At 49.5% G+C, this 22338-nt stretch overlaps 1 protein-coding gene and 1 pseudogene across 3 annotated transcripts in view; both read right to left on the minus strand.

The window, feature by feature from the left end:
• Window positions 1–357: 357 nt before the first annotated feature.
• Window positions 358–880, minus strand: LOC115299485 (annotated as a pseudogene).
• Window positions 881–2936: 2056 nt separating this feature from the next.
• Window positions 2937–22338, minus strand: part of TUFT1 (tuftelin 1) — a 42994-nt gene continuing 23592 nt past the window's right edge. Inside the window, exons 2-13 of one of the 3 annotated variants that reach the window (XM_029948941.1) lie at window positions 21438–21512; window positions 20938–21039; window positions 17543–17629; window positions 16976–17065; window positions 15596–15670; window positions 13013–13126; window positions 10514–10642; window positions 9587–9681; window positions 7426–7531; window positions 6147–6230; window positions 5088–5188; window positions 2937–4510 (exon numbers count right to left, since the gene is read on the minus strand). In XM_029948941.1, coding sequence (XP_029804801.1) covers window positions 4450–4510; window positions 5088–5188; window positions 6147–6230; window positions 7426–7531; window positions 9587–9681; window positions 10514–10642; window positions 13013–13126; window positions 15596–15670; window positions 16976–17065; window positions 17543–17629; window positions 20938–21039; window positions 21438–21512 — 1119 coding nt within the window. In that variant the 3' untranslated portion in view covers window positions 2937–4449. The remainder of the gene's footprint in view (window positions 4511–5087; window positions 5189–6146; window positions 6231–7425; window positions 7532–9586; window positions 9682–10513; window positions 10643–13012; window positions 13127–15595; window positions 15671–16975; window positions 17066–17542; window positions 17630–20937; window positions 21040–21437; window positions 21513–22338) is intronic. The other 2 variants (XM_029948942.1, XM_029948944.1) reach the window with 2 other exon arrangements.

Here is a 22338-nt window from a genome sequence, read left to right on the forward strand (position 1 = left end):
AAGTCGGCCGCCTAACCAACTGAGCTACCCAGACGCCCCTGAAAAAAATTTTTTAATGTTCATTATTTATTTTTGAGAGAGAGAGATGGAGTGCAAGCAGGGGAGGGGCAGAGAGAGAGGGAGACACAGCATTGGACGCTTAACCAATTGAGCCACCCAGGTGCCCCAAAAGATTCTTTTAAAGAGAGACGAAAGTGTGCAATCAAATTTGGTCTTTAGAAATTTAGTTTTAGGGGTGCCTGGGTGTCTTTTTTTTTTTTTTAATTTTATTTGAGAGTGATGAGGGGAGAGGTGGAGAGAGGATCCCAAGCAGGCTCTGTGGTGTCAGCAGAGCCCGATGTGGGGCTCAGTCTCACCAACCGTGAAATCATGACCTTTATTTGACAATCAGCAATCCGTTCTCATCCACGTTAACGGTCTGCAGATTTTTGAAAGTGGTGATAGGTACACAGGTAACCAACGTATAGAGCTTGTTTGGTGACTCTTCATCCTCGTCACGTTTTCTGGACAACCGCACGCGGATACGGATGGAACATTCCTTATTCCTTCGGCCCAGACGGCTTTGTTGAGCCTGGTGTCAGTGCGCACGTCTGGGGTTCCCATCTCCTTCACAGCACATTTCCGGATCTCTTTGAGTGCCCGAGGGGCGCGCTGCTTGAACCCCGCTCCGCGGATGCGCTTGTGAGTGTTGACGGTGGATTCTCTGGTCACCACCTCGCCGATGGCAGAACGGCCCTCTTCTCGCCACCCTTCTTTGCGGGAGCCATTTTGCCCGGCCCGGCTTGGAAAGGCGTGCCTGGGTGTCTTATCGGTTAAGTGTCTGACTCTTGATTTCAGCCCAGGTCAATGATTTCAAGGTTCATGAGTTTGAGCCCCACATTGGGGTCCGCTCTGACATCTTGGAGCCTGCTTGGGATTCTGTCTCCCTCCCTCTGGAAGAATTTTAAAAATAAACTTAGTTATTAAAGTTGCCGTGAGCAGGGGGATAGGGGAAATAGGTGATGGGGATTAAGGAGGGCACTTGTTACGATGAGCACCGGGTGTTGTAGGGAAGTGTTGAATCACTATTGTACACCTGAAACTAATATGACACTGTATGTTCACTAACTAGAATTTCAATAAAAACTATATCTAACTGGGGCACCTGGGTGGCGCAGTCAGTTGAGTGTCTGACTTCAGCCCAGGTCACGATCTCACGGTTGATGAGTTTGAGCCCTGCATTCAGATTCTGTGCTGACAGCTCTGAGCCTGGAAACTGCTTTGGATTCTGTGACTCCCTCTCTCTCTCTCTCTCTCTCTCTCTGCCCCTCCCCTGTTCATGTTCTTGCGCACTCTATCAAAAATAAATAAAAACTTAAAAAAAAAACCCTATAACTATTTAGAGTAGCCATGCACCTCTTGGTGGAAATGCCATGGGCCTCTCAGACTTCTCTGTTTGCAGAAAGGGCACATGAAGAGAGGCAGGAGCAGGGGCCCTGATTTGAGAGGTAGGGAAAGCTCCTACGAGCTTCTTTTCCCGAGATGGGGCCGACACTCCAGGTCTGCAAGAAGCTGGTGCCTAAAGCTGCGTGTCTGGGTGGCTCTAGGCACCCAGCTCAAAGACACAGGCCTTCGTGGTAAAGGTCCCAGGCAGGCTGACTCTATCCTCCTTCCTCAAAACATTCAAGAGGCACAGAGCTGGCTTCCAAGCAGTGGAACAGGCAGTAAACAGGCTCTGGGCTCTGCCTTCTCCTGCAGTCCCTGCTCTTCATCAAAAAGGTTGCTAAGACAAAAATGTTTCCCTCCACTACTTCCTCTTCCCATAGACCCTCCTTAGCCTTGGAACAAGTCCCCCCCACCCTCACCGCTCCTTTCAGAGATGATACTACTCAGACCCTGGCAAACACACAGCAAGGGCATGTTTCCGTCCAAGGACTTAGAGCCCTGCTTTCATCTCCAGACCCACTTCATCATCTCCAACCCGAATCTCTGCTCACCCCACCAAGCCCTCGGGCCCCGGCTGAGAGCCTCCCTTTCCGGTGTGGCAGGGGCACACTCAGCCCTGCCTTCCAGCCGTGCAAGTCTCGGCGCCATGAGCAGCCCCACCCTGCGCTCACCCTCTTCCCAGTCTGGGAACAGGCAGTGTATGTACGGCCCTGCCGCCCTGCCAAGGGAAGCTGCCAAAGACCGATGAGAACCCTGGGCTGCCTTCTGGCAGCCCTGGGCCTGGAATGGAAGGCTTTCAGTGTATTCCGAAACCTGGGGTGTGAATTAGCTGATGAGCAGAAAGGTGAAGGCATGTCCCAAGAGAAAAATGTCCATTCTTCCCATTGAAGGAGAAAGGGAAGCTAGAAGGAAATGGCCAGGGACAGAGGCAGGCTGCATGTCCAGTTGTTTTGGTCTAGAAAAGACTCCTGTAAATTCAGTTCTGCCCCAGGGGTTATACACTCACCTGCATTCTTAGCATAAAGGAAAAAAAAAAAGATTCTTGGACTAATTGAACAGAGCACGCCCAAAGCAAGCCAGCCCTCTGACAGCTGCCATCAGCATTTCCAGCGTGCCTGTCATTTCTGCAAAGGACCTGGACTTGCTCCCTGCCTTCGGCGCCGACTGGTGAAGCTCCAAGCAGTGTCAGGGCCTCTGCTGTGGTCAGCTCTTCTCCAGTCAAGGAGTATACACACTCGCCGAGCCCAGGGGGCCCCATGAGGCCACCGCCCCAGACAGGGCCAAAGTCAGGGGCCACCTCCTACAATGAGGACCCAGACGGTGAAGCTGAACTGCTTAATTAAGGGGGACGTTCTAACTCCTCTGAGAGCTGCAAAGCCCTTCAGTGTTTGCACCGTCCCCACCACACCTTCCGGATGTGGACAACAGGATGCCCATCTTTAACGGGCACTAAAATCATGTTCTTTCACCCTCTGAGAAAGTGTTGGGGTGGGGGGGGATAGACCGGCAGCTCTAAGAGACACATGAACACATTTTATTAAATCCGCCAAACAAAGCATATGCCGTATGGGAAGGAAACGTCAGAACTGGACGGGCCCACAGAGCCCACCTGATCTGACCCCCCTCAGTTTTACACCTGAGGAGAGTGAGAACACGTGCACGGCGCCAGGACACCGGCCTGGTCCTGATGCGCAGAAACACACAGGAGCCCAGGCTTCTGGGTTGGGGCCAGGTCGAACCTAAAGACTTGGTCCATGGTTATCATTCATGTTTCTGTGCCCAAAGCACCAGCTCCCTCGTGAGGCTGCGGGAAGAGCCATGAGGAAGATACGGTGAGTGTCAGGGTCACTCAGGGCCAGGCAAATGGACCAACTGTGGAGCAGAGGATTCAGAGGGTTTTTAGGGGAATAATTCAATCCCTCCCCCAAAAGAGTTCTGATCACCCTTTCTCCCACCCTTTCTCCCAAGCGGCAGGCACAAGACTCTTAACGCCTTAGAGCAAACTCACTTGCCTTTCTGAGATTCGGATCATGTTTGGAGGAAGAAGGGAAAGAAGCAGGTAGAAGAAGAAAGAGGACAAGATGTCATTCTGAAACTAACAAGGCCAGGGGGAACACATTCTTCCCAGCATGGAACAAATCCAAACACTGCAAGAGAAGGCTGTGAACCTCTGGTATTAAATCAATTGTGAGATGTAAAGAGAAAAACACCAATAACTTAGCAAAATAAATACAATAAGAGTTTCGCTGAGATGGATATAACCCAGTGAACACAGTTTGTAGGCTCCTGAGCCCAGAAGGCAGAGGTCACCCTTGCCTGGCGCCTTCGGGAGAAACCCTAAGACATGCTGGACATCTTCCCAGCAGACAGACGTCACTTGCAGCTCTCTGCGGTCCTACAGAATCTTTACACTAAAAGCCACTCCCGGAATGTACATTTCCTTCTCCCAGGAAGATGAGGCTCGCGGACTCTGCCTGGGCCGTGACAGGCCACCCGTGTGCGTCTGTAGGAGGCCCGGGCCAGCAGGGGCTGAAGAGAGAAACCACCAGTGTGTTGCTAAGAATGGAGCCGTGTTTGCAGAGGGAACCGCACTCCCCCGGACCCCCCTCCAGTCTCGGTGACATCGGTGCCTCCGGCTTGGAGGGCTGAGACACATCTGGTCACTCCCCTGAGCCAGTGAGGGCCTGGACTCCAGGGCCAGCCGACCCCCGTCTACGAGAGCAGAGAGGTCCTGCTGCAGAGACATCATAAATACAGGAATAAGGACACTGCCCTGGCTCTCGCCCACAGGCCAGCGGACGTCCTCCAAGGGGCTGCAGGGTCCCGAAGAGGTGCTTATCCTAGGTCCACCCAGCATCCAGGGGTCAGGAGTTTAGAAACAACAGGACACATGAGCCAGCCCCAAGCCTCGAGTGCAGCCGGGGGTCAGTCAGGAAGTCAAGGTTGGGCCTGACAGCCTACAGGGGAGGTGGGCTTGTCCGCAGGTGAGAGGCAACAGCGATGGCAGTGTCCAGCTCCTTCTGCTCATGTTTCCACCACTCGGATAAGGGGCATGGGCTTGCTGGGGGGCTTGGATATCCTCACGCTGAAAGAGAGTAGGAAACACTGAGCCCTCCCTGCCACCTGCCCTGCACACAACCACCCCCCATGTTCGCCCCTCGGGGTCCACACTTCAGTGCCAGCTGATCTCATCCTTCTAGTGCCTTGAAACGTTAACAGTCAGCGACGTCTAAGGGAGAAGAGGAAGGGAGTGGAAAGGCTGCCTGGGGGCAGGGGTGAGGAGAAAACAGGGAGCAGTCAAATGGCTGAGTGGGCACAGCTGAGAGTCTTGCTTTGCCCGAAGTCTGCGATCTTTTTGTGACTCTCTTGGAAACAAAAGTCCCTCTCCCTGGAAATACGTACTTACTACACACCCATGACCTTGACAGTTTCAGGGGGTCCATACACCTCTAGAGGCTGTTCGTGGACCTCCTTGGGGCAGTGCTATCAGGCTCTCCTCTGATCCGGATGGAAGATGGCTCCGGTGAGGTTCCAGCCTGAGAGCTCGAGAAGGATTTGCAAGAGGTTCGCCCTGGCCTCAGCCCTAGAGATCTCCTTCCCACAGCACTGTCCCCACTGGCCTGCTTCCCACAGGGCCCCCCACTGCATGCACGCCTACTCACCTGCCCGGGCTCTCCGTCTTGGCCCAGGTCTGGGTGCTGAAGTTGCCATGACTGACCTGCTTTTCGATCAGGTGCTCCATCCGGTCATGCATCTCTAAATTCTGTAATTTGAGTTGTGCAATCAGAGTTGGCCATTTTCAGGCTTGCACGGGTGACGTTTAACTAGATCATTCTGGTCTCTCCACTTGTTTGTGCTACTGTCTTGGCGGCCCTGACCATGTGTGCCCCCTCCCTGCCAATCTTCACCACTCCCGGATCACCCTCATCCTGCAGTTCCTCAGGGACTGTGTGCAGCATTGAGCGTCCCCTGCTGTCCTCTTATACGTTTCCTGTATAAATCTCTTACGGTCCAGAGAGATAGTCGCTCGCCTTTGTTGATATGCTTTTATATAAATATCCTTAGGTCTTTGTTTTTTCCCTATTGCAGTATAGTTGATACACAAGGCCGCCTTAGTTTTAGGTGTAAAACAGTGATTCCATAACCCTACATGTTACATTATGGTCATCACACAAAACTATCACAGTAACACTGACTACATTCCTTATTCTATAAGGTGTGTGCTTGTTTAACATATTTTATCTCTAAATCTAGAGTGCAAAAACTGGAGAGATACAACCCAGTATCCCATTTCCAGTGCCTGGAAAGCAGCCTTCAGGGGATCCGTGGGCAGGAAGGGCTCTGAGGAAAGGTGGACATTAGATGGAGAACTTAGGAGCTGATCAAGGCTGTCACCCTAGGCATGGAGAAGACCCCTCCTCCGGAAGGCTGTCTTCTTTGCAGCTCAGCTCTGCTAGCAGCCCCTCTGCTCAGCCCTGGGCACAGGACTCAGGCCGTGATGATGTGCCCCTCTGGGGGAGGGACAGGTCTTACCAGTGTAACTCCCTGGCCGTTCTGGGAAAACACTGGACTCAGCTGAACTGAACATCAAGGGTCGTCCCAGATACTCACATCCGAGTGGCAGCCAGACAGGACGAAGACCCCCCAGGGTCCCTCCCTCCCTGGGCACAGTCCTGTCTCCAAGAGCCTGCCCCCTTCCCAGGGCTGCTTGGGGAAAGCACCTCTGCCTCCAGGTAGGCGATTTTCTCCTTGAGCTCCTGGATGGTGTTGTCCTTCGACTGGACCACAGCTTTTGAATTCTGGAGCTGCAAAGAGGGGGAGGACAACGGGGCTCCTTTTGAAATGACTTCATGCACATGCATCACACTTCACACTGCTACTGGGAGCCAGCAGAGACACAGGCTGACTTCTGCACCCTCCCATGACTTGTTTAGCTTTCTTTTTCTTTTTTTAATGTTTATTTTATTTTTGAGAAAGAGAGTACAGGCAGGGAAGGGGCAGAGGGAGGGGACTAGAGGATGTCAGCCGGGCTAGGCACTGACGTCTGAGAGCCCGATGTGGGGCTTGACCTCGTAAACTGCCAAGACCAGGACCCGAGCCGAAGTCGGACGCTTAACTAACCAACTGAATCCCCCAGGTGCCGCTTGTATAAAAGCCTCATTTCAATCAAGCGAGGTCTTGATTACCCCAGGTGTGGGGAGGGGGGTGAGAACACCATTCTGATGATCCAAAATAATAAAGGGCTCAAAACCCACCCCATTTGATGTTGGGAAATACAAATTAATTATTCATTTAAGAAATATTTGGGGGATCCTGGGGGTGGCTCAGTGGGCTAAGAGTCTGACTCTTGATCTCGGCTCAGGTTTTGATCTCAGGGCCGTGAGTTCAAGCCCTGTGTCGGGCTCCACACTGAGCGTGAAGCCTACGTAAGGAAATTTTTTGTTGAGGGCTTACCATGTGACAAGCTCTGTTCTAGACACTGGAAACAGTAATGAACTGACCAGGAAAATCCTGGCCATCATGGAGCTGACACGCAGCAACCACGTCCTCCCAGTTAGGAGGTTTTAAGTTCTCAAAACAATTCTGCAAAATGGCGTGTCCTGACTCTGCTACCCTAATGCTCGGGCAGGGGAAGACAGGAAATCTGCCACGAGGTACAAAGGTGAAGCCACACACAGGTAAGTGAGTATCCTGTGACTTAATTACTCATTTACTGGCACTCTTCAAAGCGTAAGAGAGGCAAACCTCTTCCTTTTTCCCCCATTGGAAAGCAGAAGGCAAATGGCCAAGACAAAAGGGGAACAATGTGAGAAGAGTGAAGCCTGATCACCCAGACCTAGTGATCAGCGGCCTTGAGTGTTTTATGGGTCCCTCGGGAACAGAAGCCAAGCTCCCCAGGAAAGTGAATGGCAAAAGCATGGACATGACAGGAAGGAGGGCTGGGCTCAATGTGGCGGCCCCCCGGGGGGCGGGTCCCACAGACCACCTGGCCCCGCTCACCTGCTCTATCATCTGCCGGACTTTCCGCTGCTGGCTCTTGAGCATGTCATCCAAGTGGTGGATCTTCTCCCGCAAGCCGGCCACCTCCTTCTCCAGGTGAGCCACCCTAGGCATTAAGACCAGAAGCTGAGGCAGAGGGAGAGGGCACTTTCTCTCTATCCAGTCACAGGAAGACCCCTAGGCTGGGGGCTTGCGTGAGCCAGATTCCCTCTGCCCGACTCCCCAGTGGTCTGCCAGGAGGAGGAAGTGCCAGGACAGTGTGGCACAGCCCAGCAGAAGCACCACGAGAGATTAGTGAGCTCAGCGAGGGGGAGTCACACAGGAAAGCTCCAGACAGACCACCTAGAACTGGCAGGAGGCAGTCCTCATGCTAACCCAGGACGGATTTTCTCAGCATGAAAGCTGCCGGAAAGTGGACTGCCTTCTGTGTGATGAGCTCCTCACTCCTGGAAAGATGCAGGTGGGAGCCAGAGTGTGATATCTAATGCCATTTGGCTGTTGGAAAGGACTTTATGTCAACAGAGAGGTAAGATTTGGGTGACTCAGTTGGTTAAGCGTCTGATTTCAACTCAGGTCATGATCTCACAGTTCGTGGGTTTGAACCCTGCATCAGGCTCTGTGCTGACAGCTCAGAACCTGGAGCCTGCTTCAGATTCTGTGTGTGTGTCTCTCTCTCTGCCCCTCCCACTCTCATGCTCTGTCTCTCAAAACTGAATAAACATTAAAAGAGAGAGAGAGAGAGAGAGAGAGAGAGAGAGAGAGAGAGAGAAGATTTAAGGATTCTGAAAGCCCCTTCACATAAGTGTGTTCCTAAGTCCTATGATTCCCAGATAGAGCTATTTGCTCTGCCTCTTCTAAACTGGCCCAAGATGCCCAGGGGTCAGGGTGGCTGAGTGGGGGTGTCCAGGAAGTTCAGATCTCTGAGGGTTGGGGGGTACCATACAATCCGAGCCCCCCAACACCTCCCTATGCCTCAAACAACCTAAGGGTCCACTGTCAGTCAGCCCTCCAGTGCCCTATTTCTCAGGCTCCTTTTATTGATAAAATCAGCCTTTAAGATGCACAGCTATTGCTGCCGTTCCCAAACCTCCGTTTTGGATTATCTGGGTCTTTTTTTAATTCCTGTTTCTTCCCAAACCTCCGTTTTGGATGATCTGGGTCTTTTTTTTTATTCCTGCTGCTTCCTCTCAGCTGCCTGTCACGAGCACCACGGAGAAAGACAGAGTGCTGAATAACTGAAAGCAATTCTATGACGTTGAGCCCAAAAGGAGGCCACTGTAAAACGTCTGGACGTTCCACACCTAGACAGTTAACCTAGAGGTTATGCCAGAGAAGAGAAGATGCCCCCAGCTGGCTGAGGGCCCAAGGTGAGAGTCATGTCTTCACAGACCTGGGGTTCCTTAGAAGGCCTTCCAAATGGCTGTTGAGCTTTCAAAGATGCAACTCATACCAGGGAGAGCAGAGCCGATGTGCTGGCGGTAACTTTGATTTACCATCCAAGATCTTACTTATCAATTGCCAGCAACATCAAGAATTTCCAAATTCTGGAAGGTCCAGAACAACCTAGTCTTTGCTCTGTACATTTCACTGGCCTGGAGCCTCGGATCTCCTGTGATCAGAGGGAATTTGGAAAACCCTCTAACTTGGAGTGGAAGATCCCAGAGACCCCTACAGGGCACTGCTCACAGGCAGATCTCGGTGCAAGCAGCTTCAAGTGACAGGACGTTCTGCCTCTCTTCATGAGGCTGCTCACTGTATTTCTCAATGGAATGCAGAGTGAGGAAGTTATTTGGCTTTTCCCTCCAATAATGTACCCTCATCCTCTAGCCTGGGGGCAGGGAACTATGGCACGGTGACACCACGTCCACATCCAGGTGGAATAATGTGCCATGGCGAACAGCAGGTGCCAGATCAGCTCTCACCTGACCTTGGCTCTGACACTGAAAGCATTTTCTTTGGTTCTAAGTCTATGGAAAGGGAGCTCCCCAGAGGTGGCAGGCTCCCCACCAGCATTGCCCTGGGTGGGGCCGCACCCTTAGCAGTTGCACCATGACTCACAGCTGGAAGGCCTGATGTCAGCGCCAGCTCCCTCCCCGGCTCTGGCTGCATGGCCTGCCCTCCACCACCTGCACCCCTACTTCAAGGTGAATAGGGCCCTTACTTTTCTCGTTCTGCTTGGCAGTCTGTGCTCTTGATCTGAAGTTCCTCCAAGGCCGTCTCCCCTTCCCTAAGCTTCACCAGTAAGGCCTGGTGCTCCTAGATGGCCGGAGGGAAGAAAATCTAGGTTGAGTTGGTGGCAGCGGCTTCTGTTTGGGGTGAGAGGGGCCCAAGGGCTCGAGCTCAGCCCCTGCCGGGCCTGGGACAGCAGCCAAGGAGCAGCAGGCCAAGCTGGTTGGATGGGGTGCCCTCCCCTGTCAGGGACAACCCTTCCCACCCTCAGCGCATGGAAACTTCCCAGCCCCACCCAGCTGCCTGGATAGGGAGCCTGGCTGTGGCCGCCGGTCCCTGGGAACCCAGGCCCCGTGGCTCTGTAACTACAGTCTTCAAAAGCCCATAAAGGGCAACTGTACAAGGACCCAACTGAATGGAAATGAGTTCAACTGTCATTGGCTGGGGCTGAGCTGAGCGTAGAGAAAGACCTCTTGCTCCTTAAAGGCTGAAAGGTTCTTTTTTTTTTTTTTTTTTTTTTTTAGTTTAAAAAAAAATTTTTTTTTAATGCTTTTTATTTATTTTTGAGAGACAGAGAGAGACAGCTGGAGCAGGGGAGGGTCAAAGAGAGAGATACATAATCTGAAACAGGCTCCAGGCTCTGAGCTAGCTGTCAGCACAGAGCCTGACGCGGGGCTCGAACCCACGAACCGTGAGATCTGACCTGAGCCGAAGCCAGAGGCTTAACCGACTGAGCCACCCAGGCGCCCCCTGAAAGCTTCTTGAAGGGACTTGCTGGAGAAACCATGGGCATTTCTGGAGCTAGTTGGTCAGAAAAGGAGCCTGTGGCCACCTCAGTCAATCCCAGGGCCTGCCCCTCCCCTCAGCCCATGGGTGGGGGACCGGGGGCAGTCCCTGAAGAGAAGACTCCCATGGTCACCTCCTGCATGCCTAGCAAGCGCGTCTGCAGCTCCCCAACATCTGCCTCCTTCTGCCGCACTCTGTCCTTGGCTCTCTGAAGGGCCACTTGGTTCTGTTCTGCTTCTCTCTGGTACTGGCTGAGTGTGACCTGAGACAGGATGGGAATGGGGGGGTGGGGGTGGAGGAGAAAGAGCAAACATGAGTAAAAAACCTTAGGAGAGAGCTCAGGACCCCAGGCGCACTGATTGTCATAAGACGTGTGCCAGCCTACCCTAATGGGGGCAACAACCCAAAAGAGTACCTCCCACTGCAGGCAGGTGCTCCGGACCGAGGGCAGCCCCTTCTAAGAAGCTGTGGGTGGGGGCTACAGCCGTCAGGACTTTCTGGCCTCAAGCTTTTACTCAGGACACTTTTCCATTCAAGCTTTGAAACCCAGAGCTAACAAACCCTTCCATGTATGGCCGAGACCAAAAAGTACTTCACAATGGCTCTCAGGGGGAGAAATTTCTTTCCAAAATCTACAGTCTGGTCAGTACTACAGCCTCAACATCCCCTCCCTCCTGCTGTGTACCACGAAGGTAAGAACAGCCGGTCACCAAACTGGTACATCATCCACCAAATCATCCGAAGTGTGGAATCTGAAATCGATGCCGTGAACTCCTTTACCGCATGGCTACTTGGTTCTGAGACCAAACTAACCTGAGCACACCCTTAGTCCCAACCATTTAGGAAAGGAAAACCCACTTACTAAATTGATCACAGAAAAATACAGGGGATCTTATGTTTCTGAAACCCTTTCGAGTAACAAATATACTTACACAGCTTACCTTGCTTAATCCACACACCACACTGATGAGGTATACTCCATGCCCCTTTTTTACAAAAGTTGGAACCGATACTTAGGGAGGTTAAATTAATGGCTCAAATAATTGATCATCTCTAAAAGCAGCTGGTCACTCCCTGTTCTTCCACCTCCCCCTCAATATCTCTCTCAAAAATTCTCTTAGTCCCATGAAAGAGAAGCGTTCAGGCTGGCCTTCCTCCTCCCACCGACTCTTAGCATGCCTGGGCAGGGCATAATCCTATCATTACATATTTATGATACAGAAATGCTTTACATGCGGATGAACAATAGCAGATCATAACAGATGGTTAATTTTACACAGAAGCCTAGTGTTTGCCCACTGTACCTCATTTTATACTTCAAGAATTTTCTAGAAACTATGGCAGACCTCACATACTTTTTTTATTTATTTATTATTTAATTTTGAGAGAGAGAGAGAGAGAGAGAGAGAGAGAACACAAGCAGGGGAGGGGCAAAGAGAGAGAATTTTGTGCAGGCTCCATGCTCAGTGCAGAGCCCAATGCAGGGCTCCATCTCACCACTGTCAGATTGTGACCTGAGCCAAAATCAAGGGTCAGATGCTTCACCGACAGAGCCACCCAGGTGCCCCTTCTCACACTTTTTTTTTTTTTATAGTGGAGGACTTTCACTCTCCACAGACTTCTGTACTTTTTAAATCTTCCATCATAATAATTTAGCATTACTTTTGTAACCATAATTGAGATACTCATTCAAGATGAGTATCAAAATTCTTCAAAGTAAAGTTAAGACTTGACTTCAAGTCCTCTGACTGCATGGGTGCAGATCTTTCTTTTATATATATATATTTTTTTTTTAATTTTTTAATGTTTATTTATTATTGAGACAGAGAGAAACAGAGCATGAGTGGGAGAGGGTCAGAGAGAGAGGGAGACACAGACTCTGAAGCAGGCTCCAGGCTCTGAGCTGTCAGCACAGAGCCCGATGTGGGGTTTGAACCCACAAACCATAAGATCATGACCTGAGCTGAAGTCAAACACTTAACCAACTGAGCCACCCAGGCTCCGTGGGCACAGATCTTTCTACAACCACACTGTTCCATGCACTCCAGTCCACACTTTTTTTTAAAAAAAATTTTATGTTTAATTATTATTGAGACAGAGAGACAGAGCATGGGTGGGGGAGAGGCAGAGAGAGAGAGAGAGGGAGACCCAGAATCCAAAGCAGGCTCCAGGCTCTGAGCTGTCAGCAGCCCAAACCCATGAACTGTGAGATCACGACCTGAGCTGAAGTCAGACGCCCAGCCGACTAAGCCACCATACTTGAGAAGTGCCCACCACTTTATACCAGACATGGGGATGCAGTGTGACCTTGACTGCAACAGTCCTTGCCCACGTGGTCCTGGAGCCCAGGAATTCTTACTGTGGCACTCAGAGAAACGACTGAGTTTCCTGCTACTCCTGACCAGCACCTCCACCCAACTTCAATAGAAAACCAGTGCACAGACTTGAACAGCAAAACCAGTGAATGTCCAGGGACGGCAAAAGCAGACAGGAGAGTGCCCAGGCCTCAAAGCTTAGCCCTTTCCGTTGACGGCACCCAGCCAGAAACACATAAGGCCCATGCTAAGCCACCGGCACCTGTATCTAGTAGCCCAACCCTTGGGGCACCTTCTCCCCAAACCTCAAATCTGACCTCAAAAGCCACACGGTCTGACTGGTGCCGCTGCTCAGCCTCCTGCAGCTTGACAAGCAAGTCCCGCACGGTCTTCCTCAGGCTCTCGACATCTTCATTCACACAGGTGTCAACCTAGAGCCAGAACACGGAAGACAAGGTGAGCCACCGCGTCTGTGTGAGAGAAGACCCTCACGCACATACTGAGGCCTCTGGTTCAGACCAGCATCATATCACTCATTCAAGGGGAGGGTTAGTCTTAGGCACCTGGCGGGGAGTTAATCACACAAAATGCTCTTTCTTCATATTCTAAGGAACTCAACTAGCCTCAAATTATCTGAAGATCTTAGACACACTCAGTAGTTTTAATGCATGTATCAACTGATTAACAGGAATCCTCACATGCGTGTCCTGCTTCTGGCAGACCAGGGCTCTCTTGAGAGCAGGGACCTCCGTCCCCTTTTGATGACAGCACCCCAGGCAGGGACTGTGCCACACCCATCACAAGGGGCACTTCCCAAAGGCACCTCTTTTGCTCTTCTCTGCATCTAGCTTGGAGATCAGCACACGCAGGTCACTGATGAGAGCGCAGGTTTAGAGCAAGAACACCCAGTGAGTCCAGGAATCTCATTCGATATGGGAAACGGTTGCTATGAGTCTCTCCCCAGACACACCCGGTTGTGGGTTGGTGCTTGGCGCTGAGCTGGCATGTGGGGTCTTGCCCCCACCTCTGCCGCACAGGCGCCACACACCTCAGTTACCAGCTCCCGGCAAGTCTGAGGGAAACATCTCTGCCTGCCTCACACAGTGGGAGGCGGCAACCCCTGCAAACCCGGGCACGGAGCTCTCAGCCGGGAGCGGTGACAGGGTCCCAGGGGCTGCGCTATCACGGAGTCCGGGGGCCTTCATTTCTCTGTGCAGCAGGAGAAGACTCCTTACCAGAACCACATCCTGCCTTACAGGCTGCCACAAAAATATGACACTATCCCCAGAGCTTAGAGCTTGAGAGAAGAAAGAGTTGAACAAACAGTACCAGGTGTTATTATGGCCCAGTGCCAGAACACATCTGCCAAATATGGCGATTCAGGACAAGGGAAAAGATCCAAACTGCACATCTAAAGTGAGTGGCTAGCATCACAACCCACCAAAACCTAACCATCAAGTTATCTAGTCATCTCCCCTCTCTCTGTCCCTGAGCTGCTGGGCAGGAGAGAGTGATTTCAAGCCTCCTGGAAACATAACTACTATGTGTTTATTTCAGATGGTGTTCTTGGAAGACTATTTAATGACATGGAAAATGTTCATGGTGTGGTATGAAGAGAAAAAAGACAGTTATTAAAACTGGTAGAAGTTAGAAACCCACTAGATTTAAACTCAGAAATATGGATGGACCCTAGGAACATGGCGATGGCTTAAAAGGAAAAAAATATAGGACAAATCTATTTATGAAAACTGAAAACACACTTATAGGCATACTGAAATCATACACTGAATATATTAGAGTTTGGGAGGGGAGAGGCAAAAAAAAAAAAACAACCAGTGAGAGGCCTTTATGAGATCAAAGATGATAATGTACCCTGGATTTTAATAGATTATTTAGAAAATATAAAATCTTTAAAAAAGCAAGAAAGAAAAATACACTAGAACATTGGTACTCAGCGTTGGCTAAATATTAGAATTACTTGAAGGGTTTTTTTTTGGTTGTTGTTGTTGTTGTTAAGTACTTTCCATACCCAATGTGGGGCTCAAACTCACAACTCTGAGAAGAAAAGTTACAGGCTCTACTCACTGAACCAGCCAGGTGCCCCCTAAAGAGATTTCTAAAGTCCTGATGACCAACCCACATCTCGGATTGATTAAATTACTATCTCTAGGGAGGGCACCAGGCGTGTCTCCTTTAAAACTCTCAAGGCCAGGGAGCCCAGAGGCTTAATCGGTTAAGCGTCCAACTTTGGTTTAGGTCATGATCTTGTGGTTGGTTCGCTCAAGCCCTGCCTCAGGCTCTGTGCTGCTTCGGATCCTCTGTCCCAACCCCCTCTCTCTTGCCCCTCTTCTACTCGTTCTCGCTCTCTCAAAATAAATAAGTAAACTTAATAAAAACAATTTTTTAAAAAAAGCTTTCAAGCCCATTTCTTTTCTTTCTTTTTTTCCTCAATTTTTTTGTTTTATTTATTTTTGAGAGAGAGAGAGAGAGAGAGAGAGAGACAGTGTGAGCAGGAGAGGGTCAGAGAGAGAGGGAGACACAGAATCCGAAGACAGGCTCCAGGCTCTGAGCTGTCAGCACAGAGCCCAATGCAGGGCTCAAACCCGCAAACTGTGAGATCATGACCTGAGCCCAAGTCAGACACTTAACCCACTGAGCCACCCATGCGCGCTTCCAAGCCCATTTGGATCAGCAGTGAAGGCTAACAGCACTGTTCTAAAAGGATTCCACCCACTTCAACCTATTAACAGGGGATCCTTTGAAGGAGAAGGATTTTGATTTGTATGTTTCTGGTACTCTTCTATTTAGCACAAGAGAAAGAAGGATAATAAAGGCATCAGAGAGGACGATACCCTGCCTGGTGGTCAAGGAGCAGTGACCGCCATGTCCGGGTTACCCACCTCACTTCCCTCAGGTGGGCTGCTGTACAGTGCCGTGGGGCTTGGATTTAATCCATTTGGCTTTTCCAGCCCTGTCTGCTCAAAGAAAAAGAAAATTGGTAGTGCTAACAGCCCAAACAACCAACTTCAAAACATCAATTTCCTAAGATCTCCAATCTTTGGAGAAAAAAGAGGTGGGGGGGAGATAGAGCAAGAAGGAAGAAGAGGAGGAAGAGGTGATGTGGGAAGAGAAAGAAGAAAAGGAAGGAAGGAGAAAAGGAAGGCAGGAAGGGAAAGAAGACTTCAAGTGCTCTGTGGGAAGTGGAGAGGAGAGGTGTGGAGAGACGTGTGTGTGGCCACGGAGGGGGGAATGAAGGGAGACCTGGGCTGCAGCTTGCAGCAGACGATGGGAGCGCATGCAGGCGGGCTCTTGCAAGCCCAGATACGAGCCTGCCTGCCACCCGCACAGTCTCCCGGCCCCTTGGGGCGCTGACAGGGTTTGACAAAGTGTCAAGCAACAGGGGCCGCGGCATTTGCTGCACTTCTTTCCAACCTGAAGCCTGATTCTCCACCGTGCGACCACTGGGCTGTGCGAACCGGGCGCTGGACACTTGGGCCAGTCTCCGAGCATACTGGGGTTGAGCCACCTGACCAGGCACCTCCCAGCAGCCAGAGGTGAGCTCGTGGGGGTCCTACCTTCAGCCACAGCAAACTGAATTAGGGGGCTCATCAGAGGAGCCTGGCACATGCTCAACGCCAAAGAGGAACACTGCTGGGGTGCCGGGGGTCTCAGGTGGTTGAGCATCTGGCTTCGGCTCAGGTCATGATCTCACAGTTCGTGGGTTTGAGCCCTGCGTCGGGCTCTGTGCTGACAGCTAGCTCAGAGCCTGGAGCCTGCTTCAGATTCTGTGTCTCCCTCTCTCTCTGACCCTCCCCTGCTCTTAAAACTAAATAAAAAACATTTAAAAAAATTTTTTTAAAAACAGCTACTTATACAGGTAACAGACCAGGACTGAGAACTTCCGATTCCTAGCACGGGTGTCACCCCAATTATGCAAGACCAACTTAGGAGAAGTTTGGATTTATAGCTAACCATCCGCTCTGTAAGACGGCCCTGCAAAAATACTGATCACAGGATCCTTCCAGAGGTTTCGCCATAAAATTTGTTGTATGTGCATAGTTTCCACTTGTACACAGTGTCTGGGGACTAGGGTACCTTATACGTGGGCTGGCATGTCTGGACACCAGTGCCCACCTGCTAGGAGCCCTTGTGTGGCCATGAGCATTCCGAGGAGCCAGCACTGCCTTACTCTCTCCTCTCGGCCCTGCTGGGAGTCTTGGCCGCCACCGCGTGACTGGCGAAGGGGACTGGCCGGCATCCCGCAGACTACTCACTGTTACCTGTATCTCCTGTCCGTGGACGGGGTCCCCTGGATGTCTGTCAAGCTTGCTGCTTATGTCCTCCCGCAGCCTCTGCAGGCAGTTCCGGGCCTGGGAGGGGAGGGTGGGGACCTTAGCGCTGCGGCAAGGAAAGAGAGCATCCCACTCGCCCAGCGTTGTGCCCATCGCTGACCCTGGCTCCTGGGGGCCGTGCGTTGGCTGGGGGACCACAGCACAGTCCCCCCACGCACGGGAAAAACCCTGTCCTGCTGGAGCTGAATCGCTTGCTGTGGAGACACACAACACCAAAGGCAACCAAGGGAAATGTGTCACATAGCATGTGGTGACGAGTGCAGCAGGTAGCGTGAGGGTCAAGACGAGTTGGGGGAAAGAGACGGTCAGTTTTAGAGAGGATGGCTGGGGTACAATGGGTACAGAGGGCCCATGGTAGGGAGGGTCGGAGATGGTATCTGACTCAAGGGGTCACGGTGGCACCTTGGATGTGAAGGAAACAGATGGGAGAAGACCAGGCCCCACTGAAGAAGGGAGCCAAACAATGGGGGCATCCCACCAAGGGGAGGCACCCACCTCCTGGATGTACTGCACCTCACTCTTCAGCTGGTTGATATTCTTCTCATGGATCATCTTCTCTCCAGACCTCCCCTTCAGGTACACCTGCGAGGCGGAGAAGACCACCACCGAGTTAGGAAACCTCCTGTTAAGTTAATTCCGAGTAGGTAGGCTTGCCCACTGCTGGGAGGACAGGAAAACACCACCATCTTCCAGGAGGCACTTCAAGGCTTCAGATCAGAAGGCTCAAAACTCTGCCTACTCTTTGACCTATCAAATAAAACCTACTTCTGGAAATTTATCCTAATGAAATAAAGTTAGCCAAACTGACCTAAGCACTCACATATACATGTAAATTCATGCAAAGGGGGTTGTTAACAAGGGATTTACACATTTTCCTCTACATGTGCTTGAATCTTTTACAACCAAGAATATATTTATTGGGGCACCTGGGTGGCTCAGTTGGTTAAGTGTCAGCTCAGGTCATAAAAATCAAGCCCCACATTGGGCTTCTTACTGACAACATGGAGCCCGCTTGGAATGCTCTCTCCCCCTTTCTCCCTCTCCTTCTGCTCACACCTGCATGTGTGCTCACACGTGTACAGTTGCTCTCTCTCTCTCAAGCTTTAAAAAAGTTAAAAAATATTTATTACTTGTATTATAAAACACATACACAATTTAGTAACAGATGTTCAGCAAAATATTGTTTGACTGCAAAAGTGGAAACACGTATAATGTCCAACAATGAGGGATGACTTGCATAATTTCTGTATGTCTCTAACAGAGCACTGTGGAGTCGTGAGAACACCAGACATTTATATTTATGGACATGGAAGATTTATAAACTGACATTAAAGTATGGGGGACAATAAATTACACAATGGCGGGTATGTAATACAATTTAATTTTTGAAACAATACATATGTGTAGGAATATGTCCGAGAGGATACACAATAAGTATTAATAGCAATGATTACATTGATAGAATTATAGGGTAGTTTTGCTTTCTTTAAGGGCCATGATGAGTAAGAAACAGAAAGTAATTAAAGGCACTGGGTTGAAAAAAAAGAGGAAAAAACTACCTCCATTTGCAGAAGTGACCATGTACATAGAAATACCCTAAGGAATCCACTAAAAAATTATTAGAGGTTGTAGGAAGGATGTAGGTGGGATACAAATTCAATAAACAAAAAATAGCTGTATTTCTATGTACTAGCAATGAACAGTCCAAAATGAAATTTAAAAACATTTCTAATAGCAACGACAAAAAAACATTTAGAAATAAATTTAACAAAGTTCAAGACTTGAATTCTGAAAATTACAGAGCGTTGTTTAAAAAAATGAACAAACATCCTGTTTTTATGGATTGGAAAACTTAATATGTTACGATGGCAATACTCCCCAAATTGACCTATAGATACAACACAATTCCTATCAAAGTCTGTGTAGCTCCTCTATAGAAACTAAAAACTGATCCCAAAATTCATATGGAAATACAAAGGACCCCGAGTCCCTAAAAGAATCTGGAGAAATAAATCTCAACAAAATAGTAATAAAATGTTAACAAAAATAACAAAGCTACAGTCATTAATCAAGTCAGTATGGAACTGGCATAAGGACAGACACATAATTCAACAAGAATACAAATGAGTCCAGAAATAATAACAACACAATAAAAATACACTAATTTTTGACAGGGTGCCACGCCAATTCAATGGGGGAAAGAACAGTCTTTTCAACACATGATATTGGTATAAATGGATATCCACATGCAAAAGAATGAAACTGAATGCCTTCCTTATTCTGTACACAAAAATTAACCCAAAATGGATAATAGATCTATTTGTAAGAGCTAAAACTACAACTCTTTGAAGAAAATATAGATATAAATCTTTGTGACCTTGGGTTAGGCAAAACTCTCTTAGATATGACACTAAAAACACAACAAAAGAAAAAAATATATAAATTGGATTTCATCAAATTAAGAACTTTTGTTTCAAAGGACACTATTTAGAAAGTAAAACGCAAAACACAGAAAGGGCACAATTTAAAAAAATATTTCCAAATCATACATCTAATAGGGGTCTAATTACTATCCATAATATATAAGGAACACTTATATCTCAAAAATTAAAACATTGAATTATTTAACAAAAATGACAAAGTTTTATTCATAGTATTCATATGCCCAAACTCTTTTTGGTAAATTTAATTAATCATTAAGAGTAATTCTTTTGGGGCACCTGGGAGGCTCGGTTGGTTAAGTGTCTAACTTCAGCTCAGATCATGATCTTGTGGTCCGTGGGTTCGAGCCCCGCATTGGGCTCTGTGCTGACAGCTTCTGTGTCTCCCTCTCTCTCTGCCCCTCCCCTGCTCATGCTCAAATTTTTAAAAATACTTTTTAATGTTTTATTTTTGAGAGAGAGACAGCATGAGCAGGGGAGGGTCAGGGAGAGGGAGACACAGAATCTGAAGCAGGCTCCAGGCTCTGAGCTAGCTGTCAGCACATAGCCTGATGTGGGGCCTGAACCCATGAACCATGAGATCATGACCCGAGCCGAAGTCAGACGCTTAACCGACTGAGCCACCCAGGCGCACTGCCCCCCCAAAAAAAAATTTTTTTAAAGAAGAGTAATCCCTTTGGACTATTTACTGGTATTTTAAAATTCAAATATAGGGGTACCTGGGTGGCTCAGTTGGTTGAGCATCCAACTTCAGCTCAGGTCATGATCTCATGGCTTATGAATTCGAGCCCTGCATGGGGCTAGCTACTGTCAGCTCAGAGCCCACTTCAGTCCCCGTCTCACTCTACCCCTCCCCCTGCTTGTACTCTCTGTCTCAAAAATAAACAAATATTAAAAATTTTTTTAATTTTTAATTTTTCAAATATAGCAAAAATAACACCACAGAGAAAGTGTGGTTACATTCTTCCATTATACCTACAGATAAACTCTTAAACACAATTGAATTGAGCCCGACACAAGGCTCAATCTCACAAACCATGAGATCACTACCTAAGGTGAAATCAGGGGTCGGGCGCTTAACTGATTGAGCCACCAGGTGCCTTCCAAGAGCTTTTTAAAAAAGAAATAATGAGCATTCGTTTATTTACAAAAAGCTCCATAAACACACCTCCCACCTGACTCCACAACCTCGAGCAGCTAAACATGGCTAGTGGGACAGGCACCTAGAAAGGTCATCGCATCCGTCCTCCTGCACCAAAGTCACTACAGACTGACTGTGGTCGCGGGGCGCTAATTAAGGTCTCTCCAGGAAATGGGCAGGAGCTGGCATCACAGGTCGGGTTCTTCCAAGTCAAACCACAATCTCCCTGTGGCAGAGTCGGCGGCTGCCTCTCACGTGCCTGAAAGGAGACCGAGGAGAGGGAGGACAGTGGAGGGAGCTGAGCTTACCTTAAGGATCTCCTCGTGTCCATCATTGGACTCCACCAATTCTGATGCCAGCGAATGACTGGTTGAGCGGCCAGACACCATGGCAAAGGTCCTTGTACCTGCCTGTCAGAGAGAGAGAGAGACAGAGAGAAAGAGAGAGAAATGGCTCAGAAATCACGGCAAGCCCAGAACTTCTTCTGTCCCTTGACCAATGCAGAGCACCTGCTCCTCGAAAGCTGTAAAGGGTTAGTCTGCGTTTCCCTCCAAAAATTCATTTTAACCTCTACCAGAAGCCACACAGCAGCAACACCAGATGGGGAAAATCAGCAGAAACTGCAGATTAGTTTTCGTTTGAGTGGGGCCTCCCCGCCCCCAAAGCAGTGCACATGCTGAGGTCAGGTGTGTGTGGCCCTGGGCAGCGGCAGGGACACCCCCAGACAGCACTGGCACGAGGAGTGGGCAGCAAAGGAGGGAGGGCCGGGGGAGGGGAAGAGGCCTCACCCCAGCAGAAACCTCGATACCTGCTGGGCTATGTGTTCAAGTTCGTCTCCTGTCAGTTCACTCTGCAGAGTCAGCCTGAGAATGTCCACGCTCCCCTGGTAATGACAATGACAGTGACAGTCACCCCTTGCCTTTACAGTCTATGGCTGGTGCCGCTGCGCTTTTGCCAGCCCTGTGGAGTAGGCCTTGTGACCGTCACTTAGGACAAGAAAAGTTGACATCTGAAGAGGGGACAGTAGCTTGCCCAATACCAGTCACTCCTGGGTCCGCTAACCGTGTTCGCACTCCACAGAGACACACAGCAGGCAGAGGGGCTGGCTGCCCTGGTCCCCACACCATAGGAGGCTCACTGCATGGACTCCCCTTCCATGGATGCCCCCACCCCCCATCTAGGGTTCCTGCACCACACAGGCAGCCAGGAGTTACTGACGTACTTCACGAGACTAGGATATCCTTCCAAAACCAAACCAGGCCAGTACTTGAACCCAAACCCCTATTTCTATAAGGCCTACAGACATGACCCAAATGAAAAGAGGCAAGACAATAAGTACATACGCATAGATGAGCCTAATTTTGAAGGAAGAAGCACATTTTCTTTCCTAACTCAAAGAAGGGTTAAAAAAAACACATTGTGAGGGGCACCTGGGTGGCTCAGTCAGTTGAGTGTCCAACTTCGGCTCTGATCATGATCTCACAGTTCATTGGTAGAGCCCCACTTCAGGCTCTGTGCTGACAGCTCAGAGCCTGAAGCCTGCTTCGGATTCTGTGTCTCCTCCCACCCCCTACCCCTCTCCCTCTCGTGCTCTGTCTCTCTCTCTCTCAAAAATAAACAAAAAAATTTTAATTAAAATAATAAAAAATATACTGTGAAATGCACACACACAGTGGAAAAATAGAACACATTGAGGGAGAAATCATATG

This window comes from Suricata suricatta, chromosome 8 (assembly GCF_006229205.1).
Source record: "Suricata suricatta isolate VVHF042 chromosome 8, meerkat_22Aug2017_6uvM2_HiC, whole genome shotgun sequence".
Lineage (NCBI taxonomy): Eukaryota > Metazoa > Chordata > Mammalia > Carnivora > Herpestidae > Suricata > Suricata suricatta.